This window comes from Tamandua tetradactyla, chromosome 5, assembly GCF_023851605.1.
Source record: "Tamandua tetradactyla isolate mTamTet1 chromosome 5, mTamTet1.pri, whole genome shotgun sequence".
In the NCBI taxonomy this organism is placed as follows: Eukaryota; Metazoa; Chordata; class Mammalia; order Pilosa; family Myrmecophagidae; genus Tamandua; species Tamandua tetradactyla.
In genome coordinates, this window is record NC_135331.1 from 182,122,082 (window position 1) to 182,135,691 (window position 13,610).

The 13,610-nt window shown below is 33.2% G+C and overlaps 1 protein-coding gene across 5 annotated transcripts in view; it reads right to left on the minus strand.

Annotated features, from left to right (window-relative positions):
* TBC1D32 (TBC1 domain family member 32) overlaps positions 1–13,610 on the minus strand; it is a 325,899-nt gene that overhangs the window by 50,657 nt on the left and 261,632 nt on the right. For 4 of the 5 annotated variants that reach the window (XM_077162778.1, XM_077162776.1, XM_077162777.1 and 1 more), the window contains 2 exons: positions 7,281–7,350; positions 4,650–4,799 (listed from right to left, as the gene is read on the minus strand). In XM_077162778.1, the coding sequence (XP_077018893.1) occupies positions 4,667–4,799; positions 7,281–7,350 (203 nt within the window). In that variant the 3' untranslated portion in view covers positions 4,650–4,666. Of the gene's footprint in view, positions 1–3,701; positions 3,857–4,649; positions 4,800–7,280; positions 7,351–13,610 lie in introns of those variants that run through there. The other variant, XM_077162779.1, reaches the window with a different exon arrangement.

Consider the following 13,610-nt stretch of genomic DNA (forward strand, 5'->3'; position numbering starts at 1 on the left):
TTAGTGGGTGTGAAGTGGAATTCTATTGCGGTTTTGATTATTTGCCTTTCCCTGATGACAAGGACGGTGAGTGTATCTTCTTTAGAAACATGTTTATTCAAGACATTTACCCATATTTAATTGGGTCATATTTGTCTTTTTGTTGTAGAAAATTACTATAACTGGAAAATTCATTAAAGTTGCAGGCTATCAGATTAACATAAAAATCATGTTTCTATGCAACAAAGAATATTCTGAAATGGAAATTTTTTTAAAAATCTCATTCACTATAGGTCATAAAAGAATAAAATACCTAACAATAAATTTAACCAAGGAGGTGAAGGAGTTCTACATGGAAAACTATAAAACATTGCTGGAAGAAATAAAAGCAGACCTAAATAAATGGAAAGATATCCCGTTTTCATGAAAAGGAAGATTTAAAATTATTAAGATGCCAACACTACCCAAAGCTCTCTACAGATTCAATGCAATACCTATAAAAATCCCAGCAGCTTTTGGAAAAGCTAATTTCCAAATTCATATGGAATCCCCAAGAGGCCTATAAAAACAAATCAAAGTTGCAAAGAAAGAACAAAGTTGGAAGTCTCGCCCTTACAGATTTCAAAGTACAAAAGATACAGTAATCAAAACAGTGTGGTAATAGTATAAAGGCAGACAACAGACTAATGGGATAGAATTGAGAGTTCAGAAACAAAGCTATACATCTATGTCAAACTTCTGACAAGTACAGTAGTTGGGGAAAGAAGAGTCTCCTGATGCCAGTTTCTGGACAAATGGTGTCAGGAAAACTGGATAAACACAAAAGAATGAAGTTGGACTTCTACCTCAAACCATATACAAAAATAAACTCTAAATTGATCAAAGACCTGAACATAAGTTTTTTTAAAGGCATAAAACTCCTGGAAAAAAAGCATAGAGGGGACCTTCATAACCTTGAATTTGGTAGTGATTTCTTACATACGATGCCCAAAGCATGAGTAACAAAAGAAAAAAAATAGATAAAATAACTTTGTCAGAATTAAAAACTTGTATGTCAAAGGATAATATCCAAAAAGTAAAAAGACAACCTACAGAATGAGAGAAAATAGTCACGAACTACATATCTGACAGTGTTTGTTAGCTACTGAAAGGAGATACCATGAAGTGACTTGACTTAACAATGGTAAGTTATTAGATTACAGTTATATTTTGTTTCTGAGTGTTTTTTTGAGTCTGAGAAAAATGTCCAAGACAAGACATCATCAATGTGATGCTTTCTTCCAGAAATCTAGCTGCCTGCAATCCTTGACAACTCTGTCACATGAGAAGGCACATGGCAGTACTTGCTAGGCTTTCCCTTTTGTTTCAGGAATCACTACTGTCAATTTCTTGCTTCTGTGGTTTTCTCTCTTTGTCTGAATTTCATTCTCTTATAAATGACTCTAGTGATAGGATTAAGGCCCAACCGGAATGAGGTGGATCACACCTTCATTGAAGTAGCCTCATTAAAACTCCCACTTATAATGGGTCTACACACAGAGGAATGGATTAACTTTAAGAATATACTTTTCTGGAGTATATACAGCTTCACACCACCACAGGGTCTGATACACACAATATATAAATACCTGCTACAACTCAACCACAAAAAGATGCCTTGTGAGTTACAAGTATGCCATTTCAGGCTGATGGTTGTAAAATTTGGAATTTAAACTTAAAATTATATTTTAGTCCTATCAGAAATGCTAACCCAGTAAAGTTTCTTAATTAGGTTAAATTATTATTTTATGAGGTGTAAAAGAGGATTCTGTAATGGCTACCCTACACAGTAAGTATCCCGGGCCTTCTTGTTGAACCTTGCCACTTCGAGTATTACTTCAGCCTGATTTGTCCTCACTGGAGTTGCACGTATGCACATGTAAAATATTGTAGTTTTTATTTCACTTTAAATTGTTCTCTTTTTTCATGTTTTTATTAACAGGGAAAGTATATATGATTGTCTTTTATTATTATTATCATTTGATATCAGGTATTCCCACATGGAAATAATTAATTTTTTTTATCTTTCTAGTCTAACATTTTATTAATGCTTTGATATTAGCCAAACTCTGATTCTTGAGGAAATATTTTATATTCCACATTAAATAATGCCATCAAAATGGCAAATCTACTAAAATTTAAGCTGTTAGTTAGACTCCTGTTCCGTTTTACAGGGAAAATGCTATTAGACATATCATCTCAGCTGTTATCCTAAGCTCACCAAAGGCAGAGTTTTATGAAAAGTTTATGAACTAAAATAACATTTTTTTAAATTAAATAACTATCACTTTGCAGATTTTATGAAGGATAGTTATGGGCTAATATTTTTAAACAGAATTACGTTCTGATTGAACATAGACAAAAATTACAAGACAGAATAAAATAACATGCTTTGAAAAGAATATAGATTCAAGAAAGAAATACAACTTTAGGAAATCATGTTTAAAAATAATTCACCTGGTGACATTTAGAGCGTGCCATAATCTGAACACTAAAGTAGGATTGTGAAGACTAGTGGAGTGTAGATATCATGACTGCAAAATACTTGACATGAAAATGTGTAACTGGACTCAAAATCCGTACCCATTATCAAGAAGAATTTTCATCATTACATTTGTACATGGAAGAGACGAAGAGCTGTAAGATTTAAAATGTGAAGTATAATCTCAAGGGACAGAAACATTCAAATTCTGATTAATAGCAGAAAAATAGTTTAACTGATTGGAGGAAAAACTAATATATGGTCTTGATAAACACTTCCTCCTGTTCATGTGAACACAATGTCATGTGAGGTTGAAAAGGAAGAACTGGAAAATCTTACGCAGAATTACACAGAACTATTTCAACCATTAACTTTTAACATTTTAATATTTAATGTAAAACTTGATGCTTTGTTTTCATTTTTCTTAGTATAATGATATACTTTAAAGAACGTATAATAAATGTTTTACCTAACTCTAAACAGATACCCTCCAGTCCCATTAGCTTATCCTTGGGTTCCATGTGATTTCACTGCCCATGTGTGAAATGCCACAGAAAAGGTTGGGAAGTATTATCATAGCTTATATGGCAGTTTCCTGAAGTTTGAGATCTTAACAAAATGCAATTAATTAGTTAAAACAAAATAAATAGAAACATTAGTAAATTAACTAGGAGATAACATAACTCTAAACTAACCACTAAGATCTCATGGGACCAGTAAATTCTTTTAAAATATGTTACAGTATCATAAACAAAACAGCACAGATCTCCGAAATGTATATAAAAATGAGTCTTTTCTTTCCTTTTAGAATATGGTTATAATTTCTACTTAATAAATGATATTCTTATATTGTAATTTTAAACATCGAGAGACTCTAATAAAACAATAAAAATATTCATTCAATAGTTCTTTTTACATACAGAATTAAAGTGATTTGCTAAATGACAAGTTTAAAATTTAATAATACTTCTATTAACATTATATCACTTCATTCAGTTACCATTAGGTAAGACACCAGTATGTGGGAAAATGTCAAACCTACATTTTCAGATAGATTCAGATAGTCAAAAGCATTCCGTTAGAAAATAAATATAAATTATTACAGGGCCTACTAAAAATAAAATAGTAAGATGTCAGTGAACTGAAATATAATCTTCCTTAAAATTTATAACTATAAATTAAACAGTTGAAAAAGTCTTACAGAAATATGTAGTCTTGGCAACCAAAGGAAAGCAGAGGTCAGAAGCCTGGAGAACTGTTGAAGAAACTGGAATGTTTTCTGTCTGTCCCCCAGCATTATCATGAACAGAGAAGACACAAACCAGTCATGACCAGCATAACTCCCCTGCAGACAAACTGAAAAATATCGTTAAGGAGCTTTTACAATATTTTATCTTTCAAGATGAAATATAAAAATTACATAAATATTCATTTCAGGCTATCAGGAAAGAGACAGATGATACTCAGCCCTCATTATGTCTGCAACCAATTCACAAGCTACTGAAGTAAAATGAAGCTATTATTAATGAAAACAACATCATTTATCTAGTAACTATTTTAATGTAATGTTCTTTTACATTTCTAATGCAGGCTAATGCCACTAGCAACTGGAGGAAATCTACCCACTTTCTAAGAATGCCTTTGTTCAAGTCTTTTAACGACAGTACCATCCTTCCTCTAGTTGAGGTTTCCTGCTAAATGACCAGCAGAATCAAACAAAAACACCACACATTTTTAGAATTCAGTAATGAAAATGGCTTGTACACATTTTTTTCTTCACATCAAACCCCATTTCTGAAAGATAATTATTTCAAATGAAATAATAAATTAATGTGCATTCTTACTTTTAGTCTAGCTTTCCAAAACTTATTTTTAAAACTTTCTGTTATGTCTGGAAATATATGCTAATGGCTTCATGTAAATATTCAATTAAAAAGAATAATAACTAATAATAGCCAATTAAGTTATTATAGATATTTATAATTAACTATCATGATCCAATTTATTAAAATGCATATTTTTAATACAGAATAAATTACTATAAGGATATTTTATAACAAAATATAATCACTATATAAGCCACAGAATTATTCTATTATAAATACGTTAAGGTATCCCATCAAAGAATTACGAAAAATATATGAAGAAAGTTCAAATAATATGAATTTACTCAAAAAGGATATGAAGAGAAGATTTTATGGGAATTTGCTGCTGTTTCAGGAATCTATTGCAGTGCTTCAAAACCAAACCAAGATCATTTTCTGCACCATCTTTTAACAGGTTGAGGAACTTTCCATACCTACATTAAAAGACCCAGAAAACATATAAAATGAAAAATATCAGGTCCTGCACTGCAGATTCATTTATTTGAAATTCACTGAAGTATATTTCTTTTCAGAGCCCAAGGTTTTAAGTTTTCAAATTACTTTTAGCATGATAAGCCAATATAGAGCACTCAGGGAAGACTGAGGAACCCTCAAAACATATTTCTGATAATTATGATATATTTGGATTTCTGGCAGCATTCATTTGGTAAGTACAAATTTGAAAGGAAGATGAAGCAGTAATGAAAGAATAAAGTTTAGATACCCACTTCTGAGGGAGTCACAGACCTGTGTGTATTGGCCATCTCCCAGCCATCATTCCCCATTTCCTTTTCTATCATGTATAGATGTTTCAATCTGTTTCTATTCTGCAGCCATGGGGAGATGTTGCCTCTAACGTAAAGGCCCAACCAGACCTTAAACCCGGAACTTGTCCATAGGCAGTGGCAGGCCCTCTGGGTCATATAAATAACCCACCCTTGACAGCACAGATTTGTCTCTGTTCTCTGATGGATGCTAAGTGGAATGTGCAAAGCTGCCATCCACCAACTGTGACCTGAGCAGTTGGATCCCCCAGGGACTGGCCACCATGGGATCTCTTCCCTTGTCCTTTCAGACCCTTTGTGCTATGTAAGTAATAAAGTGGTCATTTGATGAACATATTGTATCTGAGTTTGTGTTTCCATGACGTACCATATAGCAATGCACTCCACACTCTCTAGATGAGTGGGATGGTTAACTTTATGAGTTAGCTTAGCTAGGTTTTGGTGCCCAGTTGTCGGGTCAAACACTGGCCTATTTGTTAACTGTGGATGGATTTTGTAGATAGATTGAGATCTACAATCATTTGATCTCAAGTAAAGGGCATTAGCCTCCATAATATGGGTCATCCTCACTCAATCTGTTGGCGGTCTTATCAACAAGAATTTAGAGTTCTTCTGATCTCAATAATTTGAGATCAGAAGGAATTCTGCTTCAAGACTACAGCGTCCATACCCCACAATCATATACACAGATACATGCATTCCATTATTTCTGTTTCTATAGAGAACCATAACTGATACAATGCATATTAGAAAATAATGATTATTTTTCTTAAAGTAAAATTAAAACATGAAATGATGGGTTATATTTAAAGAATGTTAAGTCTAGATGCAACTTTGGAGTCCATCCAGTCCAGTGGTTTTCAGTGGGGGTGGTACTTTACCAGGACCACTTAGATATTTATGGGGGCATTTTTGAGACTGTCACAGTGATGAGGAGGTGGTAGCAGTACTCAGTAAGTAAGGACCAAGGTTAGACACGGGACGAACCTCTACAATAATTACTTGCAGATGTCTTGCTCATTATTTGTGGATGAAAAATCTGTTTATAATTATGTGAACTGTTTTATATTGAATCATAAAGTATTTTTCCTATGTCTTATTACAAACTGCATGTAATTATGTATAAATGAAGGAAAGACAGTGCTTAGTTTTGTTTAAAATCTCACTAAGGTTTGTTATTTGAAGCATCAAAACAAAATCCTCATCAGTCTGCATTTGGAGCTGCCAAGGTCACAGTGATTCCACATATAGGTGCCAGCTCTGTCCTACACTGTAGTTGTATCCAAGCATTTCATTATAAATCACTTTTCAAATAAGATACTACATTAAATTTTAAATATATGTGACTAGACTGCTTATATTATCTATGGATTCCATTTCATAGCAGTTAAAGGGATATTACAAAATATCTGTACACAAAGGAGTACAGGATCATAAAACATAATCAAGATAATTATCTGTCTTATGTATATAGATGCGAGAGCTTTAATTAATATTATTTTCATCACAATACTATGAATTTATTAAAATAATCTTTTGAGCAGTTTTCACATTTATATATTTACACATTATTCTGAAGATGAATCTGAGAGCTGAATGGGACTTAAGCCCCTCATTTACTAAGCTAAAAAAGGAGATTTAAAAAACTCAGTTCTTTACAGTCCACTTTTTTTTAGCTTGCTCATTCTTTTCGAAAATTACAACTTGAACACTAAATATTAAAATGACAATAATTTTCATTCATTTATTTTAACTTTTGCATCTGTATTTCTATACTCATTACCATAGCTTAACAACAAGAACTATTCATATTTTAGAAAACTGAATAATTGTGCTACCAATACACTAATTTTTACAATGTTATTTTTTTATAAAAAACCTGATAGTCATACAGTCCTAAATACACTATAATTGGCCTCCGGAATAATAATGAACCATAACCGATCTACCTGCAAAGGTAATTTAATCACACCTCAATGTCTTCAAAAACCAAATTATTTCCTGAAAGATACACTCTGCATTTAGAGTTTACAAAATAGTTGGTTGTTAAAGCAAATACTATTAAGCATATATTAGGTGGATAAAACAAGTTCTAGAAATGTAAAAGGGAGATATTTCTCTATAATGTACCGGACAGTCATTTTAACGCCAAGTTGCTGCACAGATGAAAGACTTTCATTCTTCATATTTGCATCAGTAGCTAAAAATAATAGAAAACTGGGTTACAAAAATATATAAAAGTCTGTGTAATAATCACATTTTAATTGAAAACTGATGAAAGCAATATTTTTGTATATATTAATATGAATTTTGAAAACTGTAAAATTTATTCTTTTAAGATCTGTCAGTTATATTTTTAAAAGGAATTTACAGGAAATGTTTTACAAACAACTTTTATTCAAAGTATTTAAAGCATATTAAATACAAAATGACTAAAAGCAATTTTACAAAAATCTACTTTACTGGGCCCTTAGAACACAAAAGGTGTTAATCCAAAAGGTGGTCTAGAAATACTGTATTTTCATCAAGCAATACATTTATAAGATTCTGAATTACAAATATGTACAAGAAAGTTTGTTTATTCCTTCCTGACACTCATGTCTAAATCTCTAAGGAGAAATCAGCACTCTACTTGTAATAAATAACACTGTATTATGGTAGAATGAAGTTCCTTCCTTCCCGCTGGCTCAAATTTCTTTATAAAGTAGGAGTTGTGATCATCTAGCAAAAGCGAAGATGGGGTTGTATGGTACTGAACGCAGCAGGAGAGGTTGAAAGGTTGGATTAGTCCTTGAGAAAACTGAATGAACAAGCTAACAGCGTACACTCACAAACATCTCAGTATAGCACTGAGTATCTGGCTGAGACTTGAAATTTTGGGCTAAAAGAACTGCAGTACACATACACACAAACACATAAGCATACAAAATTCAGGGAACTCCAAAATCACACATCTATCTAGTGGTAGAAAGGACCAGAAGCTAGGTTCTCTGGATCTTATATCACTATTTTTGTGTATGTGTTTTTCCCTCATTGTACCCTGGTGCATCTCATACTATCAATATAATCTATTTCTCCTCTGGACTCATTCATTCAACCCAATAAATCATTTCTGATATAGTAAATGTAGAGCACTGTGCTAGAAGCTATGGTGTATAAAAGATAAATCATACATTATGCCCTAAAGGAACCTACATTGTAGTGTCAGAGGTAAAATGCATATACAGGTGTTTTAAAGTCCTAAATGGAATAAGAGTGGTATAGAAAAATGTTATGTGAATGCAGAAAAGGGAGAGATTATTTTCGCCTTGGATAGGAAGAAGTGGCATTTAAGTGGAACCTTAAAATATGGATAGACTTTGGATCTGGAGAAATAGGGAAGAACAAAAACATCACTGCTATCAAATATCTTTTTAGCACCCTTAGAGGTTACCAACTCATCCTAGTTTGTTTGGGACTTTCCTGGTTTTAGCACTGAAAGTCTCACAATCCATGAACTCCTTAAAATCCCAGGCAAACTAGGCTGGTTGTTCACCCTGGGAAGGGTGGCAGTTTTCATAAAGGAAAGAATAAAAACCAATATGTATGTGCTTGGTTAATTCCTTGATAAGCTAAATCTGAGATTTACTTACTTAAATTGGAATGAAATCTTAGTAATACTGCTATTTGGGCTATAATGTATATTTGTATAATAAATAAATAAATAAATAAATAAATAAATAAATATATAGAACGTATATTTGGGCTATAATGACAGCAGTCTAGATACAGTTTATGTAGCTTAGAGTTCCTGGTCATTTCCAACTCTTACTATACTAATAAATGTACCTTCTATCTCATCCCTAGTGGATGGTACTAGTTCTACACTCCTCCTGGTAAGAGATCCTCATCCTCTAGCAACAGTTTAGGCAAGGGGACTATTCAATATTGTTCCAAAGTTTTCAAACTGGAGTAAGGATAGAATTTTTTTCTTATTAATCACAGAGCTATAAGGTGCCTTTGGACTCCAGTACAAAGGAAAAATCCAATACACAGAGAGAGAGAAAGGAGGCAGATTCCTTGAGACAGCTTTACCAAATTTAGAAGAATCAATGATTTGGGCTCTTTTGCAGTTTAGAAAAATGAAGAAAAAGTTTTATTTGGATTTCTGTTACTTGGTACCCAAAACAAATTAATTTCACTCACACACATATGGTCAATTTTTAAAACTATCAGTTGTTACATATATTAGTCATTGTGCTGGTTTAAAACTGTTATGTATCCTGAGAAAAGCCATGCTCTCTTAATCCTAATTCAATTTTGTTGGGACAGACCTGTTTTTAGGGTGTAACTCTTGATTAGATTGTTTCCATAGAGATGTGACACACCCAACTGTTGATGGGACCTTTTGATTAAATGGAAATGTGACCCCATCCATTCAAGGTGGGTCTTAATTAGTTTACTGGAGTCCTTAAAAGTCAACACAGAATGCTGACACAGATGTTTGAAGATCAAGACAGAAATACCCCTGGTGTTAAGCAAGACATATAAAAGAAATAGCCAGAACCTGAAGAGAAGAAATCTCCTGCCCAGGAGTTGCTAAGCTAAGAGATGAAACCCAGAGTTTTGCCCTGGAGCAGCTAAGTGAGGACCTACAGATGCTTGGAGAGAAAACCACTGGAATCAGAAGCTAAAAGCAACAAAACAGGGAAGAAGGACTAGCAGATGCCAGCTACATGCCATCCCATGTGACAGACATCTGTCTTTCTTCGGAGTCAAGGTCTCTTTTTCTGGATAACTTAGTTTGGACATTTTATGGCATTAAACTGTAACCTTTGTTTTTTTTTTTTAACATAGGCAGACACTGAGAATCGAACCCGGGTTCCGGCATGGCAGGCGAGAACCCTGCCTGCTGAGCCACTCTGGCCCACCCAGAACTGTAAACTTTTAACTGTATAAATCCCCTTTATAAAAGCCAATCCGTTTCTGGTATATTACATTCCAGCAGCTTTAGCAAACTGAAACAATCATAATATCAAATTTTTAGTCTTATTAAGAGCAATTATTTTATTCAGTTATAAGTAAACACAGCATTATCATTGTCCACTACAACATAATCAGGTTAAATTCATGTAGGTACTGAATTAAAAATAAAAAAAGCTCTTTTTATTTTATTACTTGAATATGCTCCCAGATAATCCTATATCTTATGCTGGATTTTATCTTAGTTTTCCAACTTTAAATATGTAATACTTCAGTGTTGTGGTGCTGATGACATTGGCTGATTTTGTGTAATTTAAATAGCTTCAATAAAATCAACATAAAAATTCTCTTTATTCTCACAACCATGAACAGACTGTCTCCTATGAACTATCATAATGTGATATAATGACATGATTTTTCCTAAATTATTGTCAGAAAAATTTAAATTACAGAATTATAATTCTAGTACATACAAAATTGAACTGTTAAGCATGAGAAATAAAATATCTGTCATCATTGTGGGTATGTGTGCTTGAAGAGAGTAAGGTTTCCTCTCTGGAAAGTATACTACAGACAGCGATCTTAGTAGAGGAATGCACAGTGGGTGAAGGAGGACACTAGAAATGGCGACCCAATGCCATGTACTCTACTAGTCAGAAAAAGCCCCTGACCATCAGTGAAAAATGGATTAAGAAACAAGATGAGAAGAGTTATCCAAGGGCTCTGTGCCACTGGATAATATACTGAGAATCAGGCTTTCTTAGTTCTACCCTACGTAAGAAGGGAGTCTTTCCAGCATACTCAAGTTTCATGGCTTGAGATGAATTCTTTGACTTTTATGATGTTCTAAGGATAAGTTCCAAGGTCTAGCCCTTCTCTAAAAGTTTACAAGTCTGTATTTTCAGAGTAAAAACTTAGCTCTGCACATTTCAACAGATTATAGTTTCCATCTGTGGTTGTATATCAAAATACTCTGGGAAGCTTTATAAAGGTAAAGATGAACAGACTCTACTCCAGGCTACTGACTCAGATTGCCAGGGTACAAGTCCAGTCATCTGTATTTTTAAAGACCTTCATCATTTATTTCTTATGTACTAAATTGAGACTCATACATAAAGAAATGGAAATGAAATGTAGATAAATTTACAATTGGATAGTGACACCCTATCATGTGAATTTCACTTTAATAAAGATACCAGTTTAGTCTTCAAAAAAGGCTTTTAAAAGATAATATATGAAGGCAGTGAATATATCAAAAAAATCAAATATTACTTAAAAAAATCATGGATGTGAAATAAATGTAAATAGTTTTAGTATGAATAAAATCCTCCAGAAAAAAAAAATAGATGAAAAGTTTCCTAGGACAGGAATGAGGTCAGAAAACGGTTTAGAGGTATACACTGAAGGAGAGGCTTCAAATTTTAAGCTTGCATTTGATATAACTACCACAACTAAGCAAGGAAAAATAGATTCTGGGCTAAAAAGGTTCTGTGAAATAATCTTTTGTAAAATAAAACCTGGACTAAGTGAAACTAATGATGTAAGAATTAAAATCTTCAAAAATAAAATGAGATTGATAGGCAAAATAAATAAAGAAAATTCAATGATAAAAATGGATTTCTTCAGGAAATTCTGATGTATATAAAGTAACCAGTCATTTATTGAAAAGTGAGAGAATGAGTAGTGAATAGCAAAAGCAATAGTGCTTAAAACATCAAATTAGAAGTAAGGTGGAAAAGGAAATACATATGGACTTAAAAATTATTTCTGTATAATAAAATCAAATAACAAATGGAAGAAAAAACTTTCGCTCCACAGAGTCACTGTGAAAAGCACAATAAAGTAAGTTGTTGAAAAAAGGTCAAACAATGATACATGTAGTATCTCACAAACTCCACTTATTTAACAATGCTTACATCAAGCTAAGGTAGCATTAATATTAAATTAGTTATTTGAAATAACTAATTATTTCAATTATAAATATAATTGTCTCAGAACAAAATGAGTTAAAAAATTTACTTAAAGAAGACTGAAATCAGTCACTCTGATAATGCATTCTGTTCTATTTTTGGTTTGCAAAGTTTGCACACAGAGCAACAGTGGAAGAAACTAAATCTATTCTGCCTGGCACTTGGCTAATGGTGTGGAAAAAAATAAATTTTCAGAAGAGTAAAGAATTTCTCCACTGAGGACAAATTCATGGTTGGAGCAGCAATTACTGTTTGGCTGTTCACTGACTCCTGAAAGCCGTGCTGCATCAGAGGACTCAGACCACCCACAGTAGTCACTGGATTAGTATATGTCATCCTCCCTCCTTCCTTTCCTAAAGTCATTTGCAAGTATTGATGCTTTTTTTTTTTTTTAAGTATGTAGTTTTATCTATCCATTTATTTAGTTTTTACTGACATGAAATTCAAAACCTTGTGATTAAGCTGCCATTAAAAGTCTCAGCCTCTTAACTGGTATGGTCTACGTTGGTTGGATAAGGCATCTCTTTCTATATCTTTGGCTATGCAATCTTCCCTGCCTGTAAGATTCTTCCCTTCTCTCCCTGTTTCTTTCAGCTCTAACTGTCCCAGGAAGCAGCTCAGTGCCACTCTGCTCAGTTATTGCTTCCTTGTCTTATCTTTCATGATGGCACCAGTCTAGTCCACACTGGTCACCCTTTCCACTAGACACCTGTGGCCCTCACAAAAAAATAATCCTAATGTGTTCCCGGACCATGCACCGACCCCCCCCCCCCCCAAAAAAAAATCCAATATGGCAATAACCCATTCAAACAGCAACTTAAAGGCCTTCACACATTGCCTGAACCACAGTACCTACCTGAAAACTGCCAGCTTCCTTTCATTTCTTAATTTTCTACCTTACTATATGCTACCACGTACTTAAATAATCACTTAAGGTATATGCCTTTTTCCACTCCTTGAGGACAGTTTCATATCACATATTTCTGAAATTATACAACGTTGTATTTTATTCACAAACATGCTCTACTAATATAAAGTAGAAAAGAGAAGAGCACATTTGCTGAATATCCAAAGAAAGTATGAAAGATGTTAAAATGTATACATTAAAGGACAAAAATCTTTTTTAATAATAAAAAGATGAAACTGCTAAATTTTCTGATTTTTTTCAACCTTTCAAATTACTATCATTGTGAAGAGAAAAGGGATAATATTAAAATATCTACTATCCTGATAGGTCTTAAGTTAACATTTCAAAGAAGCAATTACAGTACAGGAAAAATCTCCAGTTCATTCCCAAGAATTGAGTCAACGAAAAGTTAATGTCTGTTAAGATTTAGAAAGAAACTGTATGGATTTGCAAACTGCAAGTATGCAGAACTTTATCTATTTGTTCTTTCCTTCTTTCTTTAAGGGGATAAACAGCCAAACTAATCTGATTTTTCCACATTTGCAAATTTTATAATGGATTGAAATCCTGAGGGAGATAACAACAGATGGATGATTGTGTTATTCTCATTTCAGCTACCTT